The 22,559-nt window shown below is 36.9% G+C and overlaps 2 protein-coding genes across 4 annotated transcripts; one reads left to right on the plus strand and one right to left on the minus strand.

The window, feature by feature from the left end:
• Positions 1-583: 583 nt before the first annotated feature.
• On the minus strand, positions 584-19,202 carry ccdc187 (coiled-coil domain containing 187). 3 transcript variants are annotated; one of them, XM_089124726.1, is made up of 13 exons: positions 18,975-19,200; positions 18,004-18,094; positions 13,139-13,201; positions 12,128-12,257; positions 11,775-11,865; positions 6,745-6,823; positions 4,183-5,226; positions 3,336-3,451; positions 2,533-2,610; positions 2,331-2,453; positions 1,941-2,014; positions 1,766-1,851; positions 584-1,678 (listed from the first exon to the last, which is right to left on the minus strand). In XM_089124726.1, exons 2-13 carry the CDS (start codon positions 18,050-18,052, stop codon positions 1,518-1,520), a joined length of 2,094 nt encoding a protein of 697 aa, XP_088980852.1. In that variant the 5' UTR covers positions 18,053-18,094; positions 18,975-19,200; the 3' UTR covers positions 584-1,517. The 3 variants fall into 3 exon arrangements, with proteins under 3 accessions (XP_088980852.1, XP_088980853.1, XP_088980854.1); XM_089124727.1 differs by lacking the exon at positions 1,766-1,851 and having other exon boundaries at positions 18,975-19,202; XM_089124728.1 differs by lacking the exon at positions 4,183-5,226 and having other exon boundaries at positions 18,975-19,196.
• A 1,163-nt stretch (positions 19,203-20,365) lies between these two features.
• Positions 20,366-22,176, plus strand: uts2a (urotensin 2, alpha). The gene is made up of 4 exons (XM_039652905.2): positions 20,366-20,783; positions 21,727-21,822; positions 21,911-21,954; positions 22,037-22,176. The coding sequence occupies exons 1-4, from the start codon at positions 20,678-20,680 to the stop codon at positions 22,148-22,150; spliced, it is 360 nt and encodes a 119-aa protein (XP_039508839.2). The 5' UTR covers positions 20,366-20,677; the 3' UTR covers positions 22,151-22,176.
• The last annotated feature ends 383 nt before the right edge of the window (positions 22,177-22,559 follow it).

Below are 22,559 nucleotides of genomic sequence, written 5' to 3' on the forward strand. Positions count from 1 at the left end.
TATTTCATGGAGCAAATATTGGTCAACCTAATCTAATCTAATCTAAAAAACAAAAAAGATTGTTCAATGAACTGTACATTCTGACGTTGTCGGGTGACTCAGCGGGAGTTCCCTGATGACTGAACAAAACCTTACTGTACCTGTTGTATGATCAACCTAGAGTGAACCCTGCATACGATGAATAGTTTAACAGTCTGGTTTCATGGTCCGCTCACATCTCAGGCAAACCCTTACATGTGGCGACATGTTTAGATTGAATTCACTACATTCACAAAGTGAAAGTAGCTCCAGGGAGATTTGTTAGGGCATTATAATCATAACAGCAGTGAGGAGGGAATGGAACAGCTGGTGGACGAGTGACGCGATGATGTTGGTCTTAAGTAATCATGTTTAAAAAAGACCAACCTCTTACAAAAATTAAAAAAAAATCCCAGCACAAGTTTCATTTTGTGGGAAGAGAAGGTCTCGCCGAAACTTGATGTTTGAGGTGCTTACCGCAGAGATTTGCATGCATTTGTTAGTAAAAATGAAAAGTCTTAACCTCTCTATATATAGTCCACATTTAAATCCACACAATTTCTGCTGTAAGTGTAAAACTTGTTTATTGAGATCTTTCTGACATCCAGAACGATATTGATATTATAATTGTATCTGTCTTCTGTACAAAGCATTTTCGAAACATTATATAATCATTGAAGAGGGCATACAGATTCATATCAAATGTAACATTGTTGTACTGAATACATTGGAAACGTATAATAGTGACACTCAGCATCAGTACAAAAATAGAACAAAAATGTTGTGTTACATTTCCTCCAGCCTTAGACTATAGACTATGCTGATGTACACTACAAAGCCGGAAAAGTCTTGTAAACCACTGAATATTATTAGTAATAATATTAAGATTAGTAAACATTTCATTTTTACAATCTGAATGCATGATTTGTTTTTGCAAATTGTAACTTCTTACAATAAGAGACATTCATACATGAGGGAGACAAATGGAAATGAAAATAACACTTTGGGCAAATTTAGACTGGTGTAGTTCCTGGAATAAAGAAGAAAAAAAAAAAGGTCCAAGTAATTCTAAAAAAATGCCCACCTGGATATCTTCATAGATTCCCATTAATACAGAAAACTCCAGAGCTTAACTCAACCATGTGTCAACATCCTTTATCAAAACATTCTGGTTTTCCCAGAAGTCATGTCTAATGCCAGGTACTATTAGAGGGAGCTTTCCCACTGTGGTGACACACCAGCCTACTGTATAACCAGCTGCTAAACAAAAATGAAACAGTTAAACCAAAAAAGCATGACATGACCTAGACAGATGTTCACTAGTAATAGCAGCATTATCTGGATGGAGTGTCCCCATTTTGCAAGTTGATTTGTTGGTTGAAAAAAAGTATTCCACAAGCCTTCGAGAAAGCAGAAGACTGGAAAGCCCGAGCCTGTCAGGACATGAATGCATATCTTTAATGGTCATGAATTCATTATTGCAGTTCATTTGTCCAGCATCACTGCTGCTTGCAGTTGTCTTTCTGTTTGGAATTTTCTTTTTTCTCCTTGGGCTTTGCTTGTCCCGGTTTGTCACCCTGTCGTTTTGTGGGTGGCACAAATGTAGGTTCTTCCAAGGGATTGTACAAGCCTACTTGTGAAGTTTGATTTAGACAGGGACCTGAAAATTACACCATTTATAATTATTGTTTTGTTACAATTTAGAATTATGGTAGAAACCCTTTGTAATTTGAATGAATGAAAGCACCATTCATTTGTCCTGCTTCAGCTGCATCCTTCCTTTGAAAGGTGGGGTCCAGCTCTTCTGCAATATTCCTGATGGCTTGCGCTTGCCTTTAGCGTCACCAGAGAATATTAAGGGATTGTCCTGAATGAGCTGTATATAAGCTGTATACAAGAGTATCGAGAAAATAGTGACTTACATGGTCATGGAATTGTGACCAGGGATGAGGTCATCAACTGGGGATTGAAGACCTTCGGAATCCAATCTCCGCCTCTTTATGTTCAACAGAAAAATTCCTTCAAAATTCTTTTGTAAAAACAGGTCTACTAAAGGCTGATTCACTCTTTTTAAATTTGGCTCCATATGGAGTTAGTGTGAGTCACCCTTAAAAGATAAACATTTTAAAAGAACGTGCCAATATACTGATGAATCACCATGATGAATTTATGTGAGCAAGTCAAAAGGCATGTTTAACAGCACCAATTTCCAAATGTCATGTCATGCAAAAGGATTGGAATTCTTTTTTAGTTAGTAAAGAGTAAACGGTAAAACAGTAACAAAAGATAGTATCACTCTAAAGGTGTGGTACCTGTCTGTCACACACTGTTCTCCTGTCATTCTCCCTGTATTCCCACCCAGGTCCAAAAGACTCCAGCTCACGAGATCTCCGTTTAGCCTTTATCTCCTGTTTCTGCATGAAACGTGCAATTTCCTATCACAAAACGAGAAATGTATTACCCACTTTTCATGCGTTGGGATTAAAGCAGCCCTTTCATTCAACCTCTTCACACCTCATCTTGAGCAACCTGTGCCGCTCTGAAGTCTCCAACAGGACAGTCCCTTCTAAGAGGAGAGGAACCAGGCCGAGTCTATGTGAAAAGAGAAAAAAAACAACTTCAGCTTACAATGCTTTGAGTACATTTGCTACTGTCATTGATAGGATTACAAGACTTCATTTCTGAGGGACTAATAGGTGTATATACCAGGGGTGTCCAATCTTGCGAGAGTTTAGCTACAGCTCTAATTAAACAAAAAACCTTAAAAGGCATGCGTGTTGGAGCTAAACTTGGCGGGAAAGTGTCAATCCAGGAGCAGGATTGACTGGTATATACAGGGCAAAAGTGTGTCGGGCTTAGGAAAATTGACGCCTTTATTCAAATATTATTACCAATGCTGTGAAGCATATAACGTAGTTGTGCTTGGAGGCAATGGTTTTAATTGAAAAATTATACATCATTTTTGGCCAGGCAGTCATTCAAACTATGAACATGCAAGAGAAAACAAACAAAACATAAATGATTATTGTTCGTTTTCCAGAAACTTTTTCACTTTCTATGCATTTTTTGCATTGCATAGTAGAATAAAACATGTAGCTGTAGTTTAATTTTGTAAGACAAATACCTAAACCAAGTTTAGTGTTTTGTTCTTCCCTCCTATTTAAAACATTTTTAAAAAGTCTAAAATATTTTCCTCGTATTTTGATGGTTTAATCAAACTTGTACAGTCATTAAAACCAAATATATCCGCCCGACATCACTTTTGGCCACTTCCGTACTTTACTGTATTGTATATTTGCACTTTTAGTTGAATTCACCTCTTCGACCAATCTCTCCTCCTCTTCCTGAAGCCTGCGGGCCAGCTCCTCATCCTCCAGCACTTGCTCCAGCTCTCCCAAGTTAAGAGCAGCCATTCCACTCCTAAAAGCAGATCCTGTTAGGGAATAAGGGCAGAATCAAAAACCAGGTAATGTTGAGACAAGACAGGGTTTTCACCTTCAACCTAGACCAGGGGTGTCTATTCCTGCTCCTGGAGGGCCACTGTCCCACAGACTTAAGCTCCAACAAACCATTTGGAAGTTTCTAATAATCCTGAAGACACTGGCTGCGTCCAAAAACGTAACAAATAAATCGATCTGATGGAGGTATCTCAGGAGAGAAGAAGTGAAGCTAAATTGGATTCGGACGTGCCTTGATGCCTTACCTTGGGATGCAGCATTTTTTTAGTTTTGGGACGCAGCCTCAGGTGTGTTTGATTAGGGGTGGAACTAATCTCTAATAGAAGGTGGCCCCCACGAAACAGGATTGGCTGAGAAAAGTAAGTAGATTTCCTATTAATTAAACAGTAGGAATCCTACAGGGTAGATTATATCCCTGGAAACATACCTCAAAGGAGACAAAGTAAGAGCCAAATCAAAAAGAAACGCAAGAAAATCCCAGCAACTGATGCTGCTGTAGGAGAGATTTTTGAGAAATGAGGATGAGATCTGGAGGAGGTGTTAAGCTTGAAAAAAAGCAGATCACACACACAAAAATGGTTTAAACTCCTAAATTGTACACCAGAAGGACACAGGGATGCACAGGAGCTCTTGTTTACTGATTGGAAAGCAATGAGCAGATGTAGGGACAGGCTCAGCCGCATTGCAGAGCTCAGAGAGAGGTTACCTGCTCCGGAAGACTGGTGTCTCTGCATCCGTCTCTCCCTCTCCATCTCCTCTCTGCTCGATCTTTCTTCCTCAAAGGTCTGCCAGCGCTCGCTTTGACTTCGCCTCACTCTACGCTCTCCATGCCTGTGGTCCATGTCTAACCTCCTTTCATCCTCGGCTAATGATCGAGCTCTCTGCCGTGTGTTTCTGACTCTCACCACCTCCCTCAAACGATCCTCCACTTCCACCTCCATCAACTGGGGTGCTCTATTTGAGAGTCTTGCTCTAGCCAAGTTAGAATCATCTGCGCTGCACGTTCTCCTTCCCTCACGCACCGATGTCCGCCTGACGTTACCATGGTAGCTACGTCTCATTGAAATGTTCCGTTGAAACCCTTGAGCTGGAGTCTGGAGACCTTGAGTTTCTCTGAGGTGTGTGTGATCATCCCTTAATATCCCTGTTGAACACGGATCTCTTTCCGTAGCGTCACTGTAACCATTTTCATTAGTCGTATAACTGCTACTCCTCCGTTCATCCGGGAAATGAACATGTCTCTCCCTAAAACTCTCCCTACGTCCGCAATCATCTCCCTGGCCCGTTCTGCTACGATCCTCCCTCACACTGCTGTGGCGACTCAGCCTCTTTCTAGAGACCTGCTGCTTCTGTCTCAGTATTTTCTCAAGTTTATAAACGGGTTCAAAGAGATCATCCTCAGAGCTGTGGCTGAGGTAGCCTTGCTCGCTCATATCGTTCTTTATGAGCTTGATGACATCACCCCATCCACCCGACAGGTGTGAAGATCTGCTGCTGCTGCTCTGGCTGGTAAAGCTCCTGTCGTCCTGCTCTAAATGTGTTCTGGAAGGTCTGCTGACCAGCTTCCTCTGCCCTACAGCGGGTTTGCGGTCCTGCCGTATTACTGTAGGCCTACTGTACTCAATCAGGTCCTCCTCAGAGTCCGAGTAGGTGGGTGAGGAGGAGAGCTGCCATCTTCTAGTTGGAGACCGGTTGTGAGGAGCGTGAACAGGCTGGGGTGAGTATGGACGAGCAGGAATGCTTTTGGATTCTTTAGTGAAACCAACCATGCAAACACAAAGCAGGGGATTTGTCAAATTGTTAGAAATCGGGTGGATGCAGAATAAAACAGTTAACTCATGAAGCTATGTTTAGAAGTAAAAAGGACAAATGAAACATTAAAACATGCATTACATGATGTGAAAATTAGGCTTCACTGAATTCAGAGTGATTCAGGGTGTTGTTAGTACGCCAATAGAAGTTCAATGGAATAGTTGGATTCAATTCAAAATAATATTCTGTCATCATTTACTTTTACTAAAGTGTGACTATCTTCGGTCAAAAAAAAAACAAAAAACATTTTGTGTCCATAAAATGAAAGTCACTGAGTCCAAAGCAACAGGTGTCTAACCCTTTTAACTAGGCTTATTTCACGAAACGAAGTGGAAACTATATCAAACTTGAAGACACGAAAGCTTGACGTTCTCCTCGAACTCTGTTTAGGCCATCAAAGAAAATCAGGTTTTATTGCAAGACATTAAAAGTTATGGCGTAACCATGGCAACTTTAAAAACAGGATTCCAAACATGACTGAACTGGTCATTATTACTCAGGGATAGTCATCATCCCACATGAAGTCATGTCTTGTCTTGTGGGATTTAAAAAGCAGACGACCAGCTGGCTATATGCGTCATTCAGTATGATGGATACATTAACAATACACTGCATGTTGAAACAAAGTTTGTGTATTATTTTAGTAGATTTAATATTCCAAATTTGCATAAAGATGATGGACTACTCTTTGGGGATGAAATTAAAAGATGCTAAGGTGTCACATTACACAACATCAAATGCATCAAATGCAATACAAACAACCATTTGATTAAAAAAAGTATATGCATGTGACAAGATCAGGTGCCATCAGCGAGGTGACATTACTTATCTTTGTTTTTGAAGTGAGATCCCTAAAATAATATATGTTCAGCATAATGTCGCCTACGTTAGCCAAAGTTACCCAAGTCTAGTCGAGCTTTACTTTTTTTTTTTTTTAAGAAGGATATTTTCACACACAGTTCACATCCCAAAAAATTCAGCATTAGCGGCTACTCACCTGTCAAGAAGAAACATCCAATTTTAAATTCTTCAATTCAATTCTTTCCACCTTCCAAAAGCCTTCCCGATCACTATTCGTGTCTTTGAATAACCATGATGGTATTTTTTGGGTGATTGACCTACAGAGATGCGGTTTTTCGACGGCCTGCTTATGGAGCGGGCAGCTAGCGGATCGTTAGGAAAGATTAGATGAATGTGAACATTTATTTTTGGGCTTTAAATCGCTTATAGCACCTTTAAGACAGTAAATCAGATTTCACATGTCTGATAATCAATGAAATGCATGAATCACTTGATTTTCTAATTCTATACAAAAGCGCCGCTCTATTGCACAATAGAAACACTGTAAGTGTGAACAGAACGTGAGCCTGCTTGACGCAAAAGAGCGGCTCAAGTATACCTGACCAACCTATTTTATAAAAACACTCTAATAACACCATGAATTTTGTTATTTTACCTCTACCATCTTTATTTTGGTATCTGCTCCTGTGTCTCTCACAAAGCTCTTCCTCTTCCTGTATCCTTCTTGCAATTTCCTAAAAACAAAAAATAAAACCCAACTTAATTATTACAGATAATAATGTTCAATGGGATCTGTTGTGGTTTAACAAGATTTTAATAAATACAGAAAAGCATGTAAAGTATGGCTGCAGATTATAGTGGGGAAAAAAATATTAATCTAAAAAAGCAACAAGTGCCGAATATCTTTCTGTAATACTAAAGAACAACTAAAGAACATTCAATGACAAGTTTTTTACTCCAAACTTCATAACGCCAATAGAATCGAGTGTTTGAAATAATTTTATTGTGTGATCTGACAAGGCTTCGTATCATAGAATGAGGCAGAAATTATATTATTCTATATAATATATAATGTTATTTGAATTATAAAAGAAATTTCCTTACTATGAACATGTCGGTTTGCATTAGCCTATACATATACTTTATTCCTATGAAAATATCCAAGATTTCTATAACACCACAGATAAATCATATATTGTTGTGTTTATGGTCATGTTTTATCAGTCAAAACTTCTCATATGATATAGATCAAAGCTAGTTTTTTCTCCGATTTCTCCTCATAAGATTTCCTGACAAAAATTAAGAAATTACGTCACATTTTTATCATATTAATTTAAAATTTTATAATAAAACTTTAGACCTTTCTAATGATTTATAGGAAAATTAAGCAGTCAAGTGCTCAACCAAAACAGATGGATGTTGTTTGGATTGTGTAATAGTGATATCTTGTCATATAAACAAAATTAACTTAATGTAAAGCAAGAGGTGTTATGTTCCTGCAGTCTGCCATTTAGGCAAATCAAATGTTTGTCTGAAAACATTTCTGGTAAAAGGTTTGTATTTTGTGTGCCCTGTATGGAATATTAACGTCCTTTATCAGTCACATGCCTGTGATAAACTGCACTACTTGTGGTGGTCGTTTTCAAATAAAATAACAGACATTTTATTCTTGTGATACAATTGTGTGGCCAGTGCTACAAAACTGCCAGTGCTACTGTGCTCTGCTGTACTGGCACGTCAAAACGTTCAGTGATGATGACACATTGAGGTGAAACCCAAAGTGTGGGTCTTCTAACAAAAATATACTGTATCCGCCCACGTATTCAAGACTGACACTGGTGAAGATGGTGTACGTCAACAGAGGGGAATTTCCATGCTTGCGTATAAAGGCCTAAAGACCTGCCTGTTCTTAAAGCAAAAAGCCCACCATGCAGAATCTTCAAACAGGCACACGCTCGGCTTGCAACAAAACTGTGAAGCAGAGGCCACATTTTATCGCACCACTGACCACAATGACTCAGAAGTTTCCACTGACAATTTACCATCAAAAAGGATCTAAACTTAAGCAATTACAGTATGTTTACCACATTGACGTGATCTTATCTTATAACATGACTACCATCATGTAAATAAAGACCAAATACATACACATTTTATAATAAAGTAACAAACTATAATTTCTGCAAAAAAAGCATCACTAACATTTTTATATGCTTGTAAGTCACTACTGTCATCACACTTGGTTATTTCTAACAATGCTATAAGATGCAAGTCCTTTTAAGTCTTGCAAAAACAGCTATAAATGTGACAATACCCTGAATATGACAGAGATTTACAGGACTTGACCAAAAGATGCCAGAGTTTGCTCTCATTGACAAAACTACAGGTTCATTTCAACAATCATAAAACTTACAATGAGCTAAAAATCTGAACTTGGATTCAAATGCTGTAAATAAATAAACATGAATGAAACAAATGCAAGACTTCAGAAGACGGATTATTTATAACAAATTTCTTCAAGGTTTGTCTGAGAAAACGTGAGAACAGTAAGTGAAAAGTGAAGAGTGAAGTGGTATAGGTCAGGGTTTCTTACTCAAATTAACCACAAGGTTGTGCTAAGGCGCCTGTGGAATATCTTTGGAGAAAATAAAAAGAATTTACATTGAGTTTTAATAATACGCTTTGGACTGATGATATTAATTGTGAGTTTTTAATGTTTCATGATTTTTCTAATAGGAAGAACTAAAAACTAATATAGTGAAAAAAAGGCTTCATGCTATTAACTTCAATTTAAATATTATCAAGAAATTATTTTGAAGCACTTTGCCTTTAGACGATGACAAAATAGCCAGTCATTTAATTTTGGAAACAACATGCTGTCTGTATTATACCATATTTAATATTATTCCACACACACATAAAAAAAATTTCAACTTTAATAATTTTAGTAAGGAGTCCTTAGCATTAAATCATGTTAACCTCCTTATGTGAAGTCTCTCTATGTCTGTTGTCATCAGGTCCTGATGTCCTTAACCTTTAAGACTGACATTTCTTACTTCACAGCACTAACCGAATTAACTCCACTGTCCTGGGCTGAGAGATTGTGCCCCACACAGGGACCAGATCCTGTCTCTAGGGGTCTGACTCAAAGCTTATCTGGTACCTGGACTCTTAAGAACACATCCCAACAGATGTGGTTTGCTTGTGTACACAACAATTAGAATGGCTGGGTGAGAATTATGTTTGACATTACTCTTCTGTGCTCCTGTATGAGCCTGACAGGACAGCAGGGTCCACAGCAGTGTGTGGAGATGATGTTTAGATGTGACCTGGTGCCTCAAAGGCTTTAATTAATACAGGGCAGCAGGGGTGTAAATATTGATAATTAATGCAGTGGAATGACATTTACTGCAATATGGGAGGCCTATAAGTTCAAAAGATGCCACTCGGGTTTGAAAACAACCTGCAAGTATAAATTAAATGATATTTTATATACTTAATTAACAATGCAAAGTCACATTTGCACAGTACATTTGTTGCGTTTTCACAGTAACGTATATATAAAAGCAAAACTGTGAAATGTATTTTCAGATAATATATCTGGAAAGTTTTTCCTTGCTTCAAGTATAAAATTTACAGAAGTTTATCCTAATTTTTTTTAACCATACAAAAATACAAATTGAATGAAATTTGCATTCAACATCTATTCTCTGAAAATTATTACTTTTAATTCATGTTTAAGGATGTTTAGATATATTTACTGCAAAACAAGGCTAAAATGTGCAGCTGGTAGGCCAAGACATGATTCATGAGTCTGAAAATACCTGCAGGAATAAAATATCTTAAATGCCCATAATTATCGTTGCGAATTAGTCAAATGATTGGACTGTTTTTTAAAAGGCCTCACAGGGACGTTGACTCAGATTGATCTGGAATCCACATCTCTGAGATCACCTGTAAATGGTAGTAGGTGGTCAGGATCTAATTGCTTGATATGCCAGTGTTCTCTGACTCAGTTTTTCTACCTGCTGAGCCAACAATTTACAGCTTTTCCATCTAAATCACACGGGACTCTCCAACTCCCAAGATCCTCCCAAAAACACTTATGCTTTGATTTCCACAGTAAACCTCACATGCTGTATGTCTTCAAACAACTCTGAACAAAAGACTCCTTAATCAAGGTTCACTGCACCATAATTCGAGAGAGAAAATAAAAGCTGAACAAGCATTTGTGTTGAACTATACATTTTTTCCAGCCAGATTCAAAGGACCTTGTTGCTACACGTTTAAATTCTCACAGACATTTAACTCTGTTCTAGTTTAAATCATAAATATTTTCTCTCATCTATGAATTTGTGCAAAACAAAAAGTAGTAATGCACCTTATGCTGCAGGTCTAGGGGAAATGGATTTAGGAGGGTTGAAATGTGCTGCTCTTATTTTTGTTTTAAATACACAGTACATTTTATGTAATTAATTGAACTGAAAAGGTGACCTTCTTATTTTAAGCACAATTACAGTGAATAAATATGGTTAAGACAGACATTTTCTGTTTATTGCCATGGTTCTCAACCTTTTTGACTTAAAGGCCCCCGTTGTCCAATACAATATTCCTTTATAGGCAACAATATGCCTGATATTTCTGCTGTAATTATGAAAAAGCTGCTTGTTTTCAGACTATATATCTTTACAGAAACTGGGAGCATGGATACAACAATATAATACATTTATCATCCATGACTCATTTTGTGATTCCAGAAATTAAGAACTGTTATCTTACAAAAAGAACAGAAGTTATTATATAACTCTAGTTCACATGATTATTATTTTTTTGTTTCGTTATTTGAATATATCAATAATAAACGAAAAAACTTAACATATTAATAATAAAATAAATTATTAATCTAAATATTTTTAAGTCACCCATGGTTGAGTAACACTGGTTTAGTTGTACATGCTCAAGGAGGTGAAATATTAGACGTGACTTAAACATTTTTCACACTTCTCATTTTAACAAACTCTGTTTCAGTCTTTTAGCTACACCTTATAAACGGTGTATTTTAATTTATCTGTTTCCCCGAATCTATTTTAAGTTCCTTACTGTAAATCAGATAAACAGAAACTTAGATTTCATATTTCTATTAACTTTGAGTTTTAAGATTTAGCTGATGGTAAACAACTAGAAGTACAATATTACAAGGTCACCTGCAGGGTCTGAATCTGCAAGCTTTTTAACCACTATGCCACACCACCTTCAACACAAAAACCTGAAACAACATGTATGGAACCTCACCAAGAAAAGCTGCAAATCCATATAGGTTTCCTTTTATTTCTGGAGAAAATTTCCACACTCAGCTTTTTTGCCCACGACTCACTGAACAAGAAGACTTCTTTTTATGTCCCTTAGGGGGGCTTATAAAAAAGGTGGGCTGAAGTTCAATGCATCTGGATTTGATTAATGCACAGTTTTGAGTGTGACTTTTGCTTTATAGCAGCTTGATGTTCATTCCTGTGTGGTCTTTGCCAGCACTTACACTCCACATGAGACTAGCTGAATAAATCAGCTTACTGGCGTCCCACAGTGACTCATTAACTATTGATCCATTTGATGCCTCAGACAAAGCAGTTCAGAGGTGTAAATGAAAAACAGGAGTGAAGTTTACTGAGCCTGAAGTGTGTTACACACCTTGTCCTCCACCTCCCGTCTTAGAGCCTCCTCCGCACGCCGCTGGATCTCCCCCTGAATCATTTGTGCGTATTGCGAATCCCGTTCCTCCCTAAGAGAAAAAAAACAAACACATTTTTTTATTGAATTTTTATTTTATTTTATTATTGAAATAATGAAAATTAACAACTGAAAAAAACATGTCTGTTTCCTTAATGTAAAAAGGAAGCACAGACTGTCACACTATGGGACAGTGGTGGACTTTGGACATGCTATCAGCTGAACTGCTCATATACAGTAAATAACATTGAATACACACAGTGTCCTATCTGATAGAGGTCTCTGACAGTTTGTGTGTGTGTGTGTAATCTTACAGCTGGCGAGTGGCCTGTTGCTGAAGCATCTGAGCCGTCTGCACCTCCTCATCCTGGAGTCTCTTGGCTACTCTGATGTCCCTCTGCACCAGCTGACTCCTCTGCACATTTGAGGTGTAATACTGCTCAACTGTTGGAGACAGCACGCAAATAATGTTACAGAAAAGCATACGGAAGATACACTACAGTTCAAGTTTTGGGATCAGTACTTTTTATTTCTTTTTTATAGCAAGGATGCATTACATTAATCAAAAGTGACAGTAAAGACGTTTATGATGTTTCAAAAGATTTCTGTTCTTTAAGTTTCCACAAAAATATTAAGCAGAACAACTGTTTTCAAAATTGATAACAATAAGAAACATTTTCTTGAGCACCAAATCAACATATTAAAAAATGATTTCTGAAGGATCATGTGACACTGAAGATAGGAGTAATGATGCTGAAAATTCAGCTTTGCCATCATAGGAATAAATACCATTTTAAATACATTTCAAGTTTCACATTTTTTTCATATTTACAACATTAGTTTTCCCTGTGTTTTTGATCAAATAAGTGCATCCTTGGTGACGATTAGACTTTTAAACATCTTACCGAGCCAAACTTTTAGACAGTATTGTATATCAGGATATTTAAACTTTTAAAAGTTTCAATAAAAAGAGACTTAATCAATCTGATCAATAGCAGATTGTTTAGTTTTTACATGCCATTTAGTGATGGGCAATTGCATTCATATTTTAGTCTACCTCTGTAAACGGCTGCATAGAGAACAATCAAAAACTAAACTCTATCTTGTCTGAACAAGCAGGATATTTTAATTAAACATGTAGATTGACTCACATGTTCTCATTGACTCACAGATCTTATTTACAGCTACGCCCTTGCATTTCGAGGAGGGTGAACACCAGCCCTCTTTAGAAGTTTACAAAAGATGGATGAATGTGAAGACTGAGAAAATAAGCTTGCTTTAAAATCCTTTAGGTGTGGCGGATGAAATAAGAGAACGGGACTTACTTTCCTGTTCCTGCAGGTTATGAGCTAGAGCTCCATCTTCCAGTACAGCAAAACACTGGCACACTGCAGACAGAAACAACACTCAATACAAATGCAGAAACATGAACCAACATCAGGAGATGCTGAGTGCTGAACTTTATTTCTTAGATTTTAAAAGTATAGTATCTTTTGCATTTAAAACATTCAAGGCTGTAACTGGAGTCTTTGTCAAAGAAAATGTGACAGACTTGGAAATGTGTTCAGAGACTATGCAGTGTTATTTCATGTCTTTAGCGGTCACTTTTAGTAAACTAATTCAAAGGTTCATTTAAAAGTGTTCATAGCACTATTTTTGTGAAGCCTCATATTTCAAAACAATTAAAAAAAGTCTTACATTCTTTATACACTAAGTTTAAAAAGGAGACACTCATATTTCATAAAGCCATAATAACAGTCTCCATGACAAAAACGGACCCAGGAAAGTTAAAAACAAAATTACACTTGTGGTTTTGGTCCTGTAAGGGTCACATTTCATTTTAAACCCTGTGTTAAAATAACTGACATCACAGGGAGACTCTAGCTGCTGTAGGAAAAAAATTAAAAGGAATCCGTGTTGAAAATAATTTCTCAGTTTGCGAAACCAAAGTAATTTCTATGGGGCAAAGCATTTCAGCGGTTATGCTACCAGAAAGCAGAAATATGAAGATTGAGCTCAGCTTTTTCATTATTTGACCTTGAAAATGGTCTGAATAGCTCTTTTAGCGGTAGTACTAATGTTCTAGGTGATGAAGATCTAGGCATGCATTATTTTCGGTGGTAATCAGCAGGATTTTGATGCTGTCAAGTTCAACAGAACCTGGAACATTAAAGAAATTCACAAGAAGCAAAAGCATTGAGTCACAGACAGTAAACTCTAAACTTAACGAATTATCATGTGAACTGAAAAGTACAGCTCTTGACTGTCTTTCATGCTGTTCTATATTTACATAAAATATATACTGTATATGAAAGCTGAGCATAAAAGATCTTTTGGATAAGTTAAATAAACACTAGGTTGACTCCTCAAATCTCTTTAATTTTTAATAATTTTGATGATTTGACTGATTAATCACATTGATTTTTTTGTGCATTGCCATTTTCTTAATTATCCCTTGGGATGCCCACTCTATTCAGTGAAACTAAAAACGCTCAATACAGTGTTCTGCATTTACTGACATGACATTGCAGAATCCCTCAAGGAGTTACAGAAAATTCGACATAGGTTGTGCTACATGTTGTGGTGAACGTTGAGTAGTGTAGATTAACTCAGTGTCATTGTTGTTACCAAACTAACACATAAATGGCTCTCATAACTATGCTTATGGCAAAAAAAACCTTCAACAACCACGCTGTGTGTGCCGCCCCTCAGGATATCCACAAACCATGTAAGCAAAATACAAATTTAGTCAAAAGCAACCTCAAATTCAGGGATATACAAGCCGGCAGAGCCGCAGAGAGTTTCTGAGGGGAACATACAGTCTGTAATTGACACAACAGCTGGAGTCTGAGGCCGTAGCACTAGAGCTGGACCTGCGGTCAGAGCGGTGAACATTACAGACCCTGAGAGCAGTAAAAAGAAAGAAAAAAACTAAAGGAGCGTTTTACTAAATCTTTTCACACTCAAAAGCCTGAAACACATACATGACACTACATCTGATTTTTCTTCAGGGCAATTATGCTGAATTAGAGCAGCATGAACATAATATCCTAATGGAGACATCCTGACTTCAGCACAACCTCTGACCTGAGCAGCTGGTGGAAATCTATGTATAGCTGTGAGGCTCAGCCATCCTGTCTGGTGGGGTGAAACCTACCAAAACTAGCGACCGCCTAAAAATGTGAGCAGAGAAAAATAATCCAACTGTAGGGTATCCTAAGTTTAACTGCAACCGTTTGGGTATCCAAAGAAAAATGTATTTCCTGCTTGAGCCCACCTGCTGCATATTGCGATAACCCATATCAGGTCACACAAGCACCTCCCAACAATGCCCTCACACATCCATCCACTCAGTGCGCACACACATACGCCTGCACACAGAAAGAATGGTTTCCAGATGTGCCAGCATCAGAAAAGATACATTAAGCTGAGCAGAAGGATAGTGAGATTGGTGGCGTTAATGTCGGGCTCTGAAGACTCAGTAGCTGGTTTGTTTTGACCAGCAGCCAATATACTTTCTGCCTGGGGACAGGGCACGAATAGAACTGGAACTTGACTAAAAACATCAAGAGAATTACACTGCAAAAATGTTTGTGAATCCATATATACTGTATTGTATGTGTTTTTTATGTAAGGATAGGGCATCAGAATCTGAATCGATGTCTGCATCTGAAACCTTTCAATCTGATTGCAGATTTTAAATACACTGAAATCCAATGAAAACATCTACAGTATCTGCATTTCATTTATTGAGAACAAAATGCATGATATGGCCTGCATGTTACAGTGAGAAGCTTAAAAATAAGCAGTTAGTACAAAACTAGAGTTTTTTCTTTTTAATATATTTAAAATGATGCAAATAAGCATTTTCATGTTGATAAGTTTACTAATGCATATTTTTTATACTTGATGATAACTATATTTTAAGCTGTGTACACTACTGTTCACAAGTCAGTAAAAAAGTCCTGGAAAAAAAAAAAGTCCACAATATTACCATTTTACCGTATTTTTTAGCAATTAAATTCAGCCTTGGTAAGCACAAGAGACTTCTTTTAAAAACAGTTGCCCAAACTTTTGAACAGTATACAATAATTGTTCTCACATTTCACAAATTATGTAAGATCCTACGTCAATCGACTCAATTTGGATCAATCTCCATCTATATTTCAGACTGAGGTACATTAAATATATTGGGAAATGATTGAGCTATCAGTCTAGAAAATTAAATATATATGCATGTAATCATAGCTACTGTTCTCAGGAAGCATAAGACAGCAAAAGATATGTGAAGCTTATGCTAGCCAAGTACATACACCTACAGCCAGTTATTAAAAACATCTGGTCTGATTCCTTCAGTCAAAACAATCCTGATAACACAAGGACAACAGAATGAACTACTGACAATAAGATTTACTACGTTGATAAGGTTTGCTCATGAAAACGTATTGTTCTCCTTTCTAAACACTGATCATCCTTCAAACTACCCCTAAACTGATAAGATTGATCAACCTACAGATTAGGCATAGGCAATGCTGGGGATTTCTACTCATCTTCATCTACAGGCCCACCAACAACAGCAAGAGTTCTTAGGTTTGTATCTCTGAACATGCAGTCAACAAAATAAAAATAAAACACTTACAGATTCACACGCTGAAAGGATCATACATTTTTTTCCAATAGAGGAAGGAGAAGCTGTACACCTGTGTTAAACTCCACTTAGAAAGTCTTCTCGACAGCTTAAGCACCTGCTAACCTGCTCTGCATACACTCCTCTCATTTCAGGAAGAGGGATTTGAGCCTACAGGCCCGCTTCTGACCTCAGCGTTCAGGTGTCAGATTGGGGCGCTGGGTGGATTGGCAGGCAAGAGGGTGTGGACATAAAGTTGTCCAACTAGTTTTGCAGAAGCAGAGCCAAAAAAAAAACATGATCATATTACAAAGACAAATCTATGTTTGAAAGCATATATGAAACAAGATTTTTGACACAAGTGTGTAAATTGCTAAACCACCTTAAAAGATACAGCCGTCATCAGTTACAGACAGACAACACTGGGACAAAACAAAACAAAAAAGAGCTTGACAGACCAGTGAGTGGAGAAAGGAAGTCTGAGATGGATCAGTCCATTTCACCGAGGCTGTGCTTGATCAAAAACGGCAACGCTATTTTCAGTTTAATGGGTCCTTGCTAAATAAAAGTATTAATTAATTTCAGAAAATTAATTTTTACTGATACCAAATATTTGAACGGTGGTATGAAGTGGACCACTGGGCAGAGGTTTCACAGCATAAATAGGACAAAGGCCATTGAAAGCAGGGAGTGAGGGATGCAAAGGGGTTAAAGTGCAGAGAGGAAAGAGGCTGCTTTTTCTCAAGGGAACTGGTTTATAGAGACAACATTCCCAAGACTAGGTCAAGAGAACAACCAGAGCTAAAACACATCCACGGGAACTCATAACAGAAGAGTGAAGACAAAGAGAACTCACTATGATATATGTATTACACAATGTTATGGTGAACTATACTGAAAACAAACTGAGGAAATGAAAACATAGTTGCTCACAGGCCATGTAAAAAAGGATGTAAACCCAATGTAAAAAGAAACATGGCAAAGTAAGTACTGTACATATCTACAAAAGCCTAGACATTAGTTAAGTGGGTGACAACATGGTGGTCTAATAGGGTCTTTGTTTAACAGCCAGTGCTTGTTTAAGCGTGAAAAAACAAAGCAAAACAATAAAAGCATTGTGTACAGAATGGGAACGGAAAGGAAAATCATCAGAAATATTTCCCCCTTCAGAAGAAGCAGTGGGTCAATATCAAAATACAGGATACCTAAGAGATAATACTTGAGCAAACATGGCCATGTGGAAACATTCTTTCACCAGTGGAAGGTAGACAGCTTTTTTTTTTTTTTGCTTCCCAGATATACAGCAGATGTCTGGAATGTTAATCAGATCTCAGACTTATCAGTATAGTGCATGCATTTCTTTGGATATGACAGCAGAATGAGACATCTGAAAATCAGAGCGGGAATCAACAATCAAGAGTCCACAGAAGGATGTGACACACACACATCAAGTATACACATGATGTGTATCATACAACTCTTCTTAAATGAAAAGGTCTGCAATGTGCACAAACACACAGAGTCATAACCACAAGCAACATGTGCATGTCAGACAGGTCTTACCCTCCTGGATTCTGGGCAGGTTGGACTGATCCACCTCCAGCTCGGCCATGACTACTGACACTGCTCAACAACTCATGCCATTCAGCAACACCTATTCTCATGAAAGACAGACTTTGGTTAGTGCTCAACTGACAGGGCCAAACTAGTTTATTTGGTCACTGTGAGTGTCCCAACAGATAGACAGTTCAGCACTTGCTCATTAAATACAATTACTTATGAGACATGCATCTAGAGTCATAATGCACTGCAAAGAATGAGCTTTGGCAAGAGCTTTTCGAAAAAAGCTGATAAAATATTCATGTTACAGAACAAGTTAAATATTTTATCAGCAAAAAAAAAATAGATGGATGTATAATTATTTATAATAGTATACTTGAAATACAAATACTATTTATAAACAAGACTTTCTCTTGAGAAATCACATGTAAGCACCTATAAATAACCAATAGGTGGTTGCCTTAAGAAAAATATTTGTGAATTATTTTTTTAAATAATACATTTATTGCCTTAAGAAATCTCAATAAAATAAAAAAGAATGAAAGTAAAAGAAGCCATTCCAATAAATCACCTGTAAAATTAATATATAAGGCATTTTAGAAAGTAAACACATGGAAACTAAATGTAAATCGAGTCTATAATCTAAAACACGATGGCTGATTAAAAGCTGGTTCAAATTTAGGGTCAAAAGATACGAGTATCGACTGTGTTTTGCTACACATTGACAGAAAACATAAAAAAGGACTAAGCACGCGACAGCAGTATACTAATGCAAAAGCGCTCCGAAACTAAACAAAGCGAAACTACAAATAGAGAGAGAAAAAGACACCAAACCGGTAGAACTGAAATGAATGAGGACAGAGTGGGGAAGACCGAAGTTTACATTCCTCACGTTTTTCACCTCAATGATTCATCACACAAACATCAAACACCGAAAACACGATTAACAACACACGCCAAACACAGTCTCTTACCTCTTCACTCCTCTACAAACGCTCTTTTTATGTTCAACTACTTGTTGCATACGAGGGCCACTAGAAAAAGTCTAATTTCTTGAGCAGTTTCTGCGAAATTTGGCAGTTTTTGAAATAAGCCTGAACTATAATTACCCAGCTAAGTTTCCGAACAGGCAGACTGTTTTTGACAACGAGACAATGGCACGAAGCGTCCACAGGGATGGGACGCCAGCGCGGACAAACTTCTGCAAGCTCCCTCCCTCCATTACATCACACTGGTTCATCCAATCAATCACATCAAATAATAAAAAATAAAAATAAAAAATATAATTAAAAAAAATATATAAATACAAATGAAAAAAACTTTGATGCCCTATTCACCTTTTAAAATTTCCTTAGATCTGAAATATGTATTGATTTTACAAACTGCACAGAAAGTTGAAGCTATCATAATAATAAATGCTTATTTTACTCTATTAAAAAGTGTTTCTAAGAGACCTCTACTGACGTTCGAGTCTTAAAAAATCTTCATGGATTCTTGAAAGAAAACCTTTCCTTGTCTCTTCCTGACACATCTGCTGTTCAGCAAACATAAACAAGATATAATAAATGTTTTGTGCATTGTGTTCCTACATTATATATTGCAAAATAGGCAAAATATCCAAGATAATCCTTGTGGTTAATTTTCTCCACTATATTTATTTTCTTATTTTTTGCCTTGTTTTCCACTCTAAATTAAACATTAATAAATCAAGATGCATTTACTCGAGAAGAAAATTGCTTATGGTATTATGTCTTGTTTACTGAATAAACTGAAAAAAAATATGCTTAAAACAAGAAAAAAAGGTCAGGGAAAAAAAAAAAAAACTTGACTAAATCTTAATATTGTACGTCATTTAGCTTCTAGGCTATATTGATTTAGCAATGTTTTTATTTGTAGAAAAGGACAAATATACTAAGATTTTTTTTCTTCTCCAGTATATCATGTGTATTGTTAATGTTGAGAGCAAATTCATTCAAACAAATTCCTCATAAGATCAAACTCACAATCAAAGCCAATGAAAATCAACAGACTGTGAGTGTCATACATCTTTTAAAATGGCTCTTTATTTCAACAGTCTGCTCTGTCTGATTATACTCCACGTTTTGTAAATGTCAAATGTGTGTCACTAATAAGAAGTTTCCAGTGGGTGATAAACAAATGTCATCCTCTCCTCAGCAGATGGGTAGTCTGGAGTTTATATCCCTGCTGCTCTTGAGCTTCATTTTTTTATTACCCTCATTGATTGACAAAGTCATTAGCATCGGTGTGGCTGTCTGAATCCCCAATAAAACGGTTTTTCCTATGCATCAGTTTACCAACCTTCATTGTGAATTTAAAGAGATATATTTTCATCCTTTTCAATGTGAAAGGACTAGATTCATGGGCTAAATAAGACAGCTGACATATTCATAAAATCATCCCGGTCATAGACGGACATTTGCGCACCTGTGTTCCCCAATTTACAAATTCAGTAAAACAGGCCAATGTGATTCAAAAGTGATAAAGTCACTGTGGATCTGCCGCATATTAACATATTAACTAAACAGGATTCACATTTTAAAATAAGACTATCAATAAAAACATTGCATTCATTATGGGAAGAGTGGAGTATATAAGATAAGAGACCATCCATCCACTCACCAAAGGCTGACCTTGAGGACCTTATCCTGCTGCAGAGATGATCTGTAACCTGCTTCTGTCCTGCTCTGTCCTCCTGCTGTCCTGCAGTCGTCTGCTGGCACATCCCGTTACAGACACAGCTGACAGGACTTACAGTGGCCTTGGTGAGTGCATTCACACACCGTTTCAGAAGGGCATATTTTTATTTATGGATGTTAAAGAATCTCTCTCTCTAGACATATACAAAGTATGTGTGTGTGCGTTTGGCACCGCTTGCGGTGTCAAAGGCACAGTGGACAAAACCAATCTTAACTGTATTAAATAAAATTCAACTAAGCATAATAAAATCATAAAGAAATTTTTAAATAGGTAATTTAAAAAGCATATATATATATATATATATATATATATATAGCCTATATATATATAGCCTATAGCTTGATGTAAATTTCCACACATCCAATTTTTTGGATGTATTTTTGATGCATTATTTTGATGATTAATACAGTTAACATTGGTTTTGTCTGGTCTGCGGCATTCTCAGAATAGTCACATTTAACTCAGATTAGGGTCTTACTTTATATATATATATATATATATATATATAAAGTAAGACTACTTTATATATATTAAAGTAAGTAAAAGTATATATATATATATATTATAGCTTATAATATATATATATTATAGCTTAATATATACATATATTATATCTTATAATTATATATTATATGTATATTAATCATTTGATACAAAGTAGGCTACTTATACGTTTTACATTGTGCTTTTTTTTTTTAAATACCTGCATCCAATCACAGCTGTAATTAGTTTCTGTAAACTGATCTATCATTACACTGATGATCCTTTCACTACCACTTAAACCTACATATACCACCAAACCTGTCTCTATCCGTACCTATATCCAACCTCAAGGGCAGCAAAAGTGCTTCACAACACACCATGAACACAATAATAAGTACATACCCAACTATTTTTTTGATGCAAGTAGTACTTTAAGGCACCTTCTATAAAGTGTGACCCAAAAAGGAAACATAATTTTGGACATGCAATACATGCAAAATCTGCTGTGTCTGGTCGCTCTTGTAGATTCAGTGGAGTCAGATGATCTCACCGTCTCTGATCTCAATGATCTCCTGCAGAGGGCAGCAGTCGTGGGATATCCCCCACAGCTCAGCAGAGAGAGTGAGACTCACTCATCTCACACAGACGATTGCTATCTTTCAATGTTACAGAAGATGAAAAACAAATGCTCATACTGTTCCTTTCACAGGTACCAAACTGTCTGGACAGATTCCCAAAGATGCTCTACGAGAGGTAAAGGAAGCTTGTAAATAATGCTGTGTTCATGTTATATTACATTTACATGCAAATATGTGACAAACATCTTTCTCCCAAGTTTCTGTCAGAAAAAACGTATCGCCTCGTCCCTCCCAGCGGACTGTGGGGAAGCAGGAGACAGTTCAGGAAGAGAGGTGGCAATGCAGACTGCTTCTGGAAATACTGTGTTTGAGCCATTGATAACATACTGAACTGAGCGACAGGGCTTTTATGGATACTACGGTACAACAATCATACATTATATACAGTTACAAACAAATGCGCGAAATAGTTGTAAACCTCTAACATGTCAAATATCTGGGAACGTTTTTCTACATATCTTCAGCTTTTAATGCTGGAATATTTGGAATCAGAGCCAATGGCATAGAAGAGAACAGAGCTGAGTGTTTTAAAACATATAACTCTAAATAAATGCAAAAATAAAATAATAAAAAGCCTCCATTCTTTGTCCAGAGTCCATTATGTTCTTCCTATTTTTAAAGGGATACTCCACCCAAAAATGAAAATTCTGTCATCATTTACGCACCCTCAAGTTGTTGCAAACCTTTATGAGTTCCTTTCTTCTGCTGAGCACAAAGGAA

This window comes from Pimephales promelas, chromosome 20, assembly GCF_988280905.1.
Source record: "Pimephales promelas chromosome 20, fPimPro1.hap1.1, whole genome shotgun sequence".
NCBI classification, from domain to species: Eukaryota; Metazoa; Chordata; class Actinopteri; order Cypriniformes; family Leuciscidae; genus Pimephales; species Pimephales promelas.

What these genes read in the sequence shown, in the direction of transcription:
- ccdc187 (XM_089124726.1), bottom strand. Translation starts at nt 18,052, where the DNA reads ATGGCCGAGCTGGAGGTGGATCAGTCCAACCTGCCCAGAATCCAGGAG. An exon ending in CCAAAATAAAGATGGTAGAG is followed by an intron (nt 5,227 to 6,744) that starts GTAAAATAACAA and finishes GTTTCACTAAAG; the next exon opens with AATCCAAAAGCATTCCTGCT. An exon ending in ACACCAGTCTTCCGGAGCAG is followed by an intron (nt 3,452 to 4,182) that starts GTAACCTCTCTC and finishes ATTCCCTAACAG; the next exon opens with GATCTGCTTTTAGGAGTGGA.
- uts2a (XM_039652905.2), top strand. Translation starts at nt 20,678, where the DNA reads ATGATCTGTAACCTGCTTCTGTCCTGCTCTGTCCTCCTGCTGTCCTGC. An exon ending in CAGGACTTACAGTGGCCTTG is followed by an intron (nt 20,784 to 21,726) that starts GTGAGTGCATTC and finishes TCGCTCTTGTAG; the next exon opens with ATTCAGTGGAGTCAGATGAT. An exon ending in CCCACAGCTCAGCAGAGAGA is followed by an intron (nt 21,823 to 21,910) that starts GTGAGACTCACT and finishes TTCCTTTCACAG; the next exon opens with GTACCAAACTGTCTGGACAG.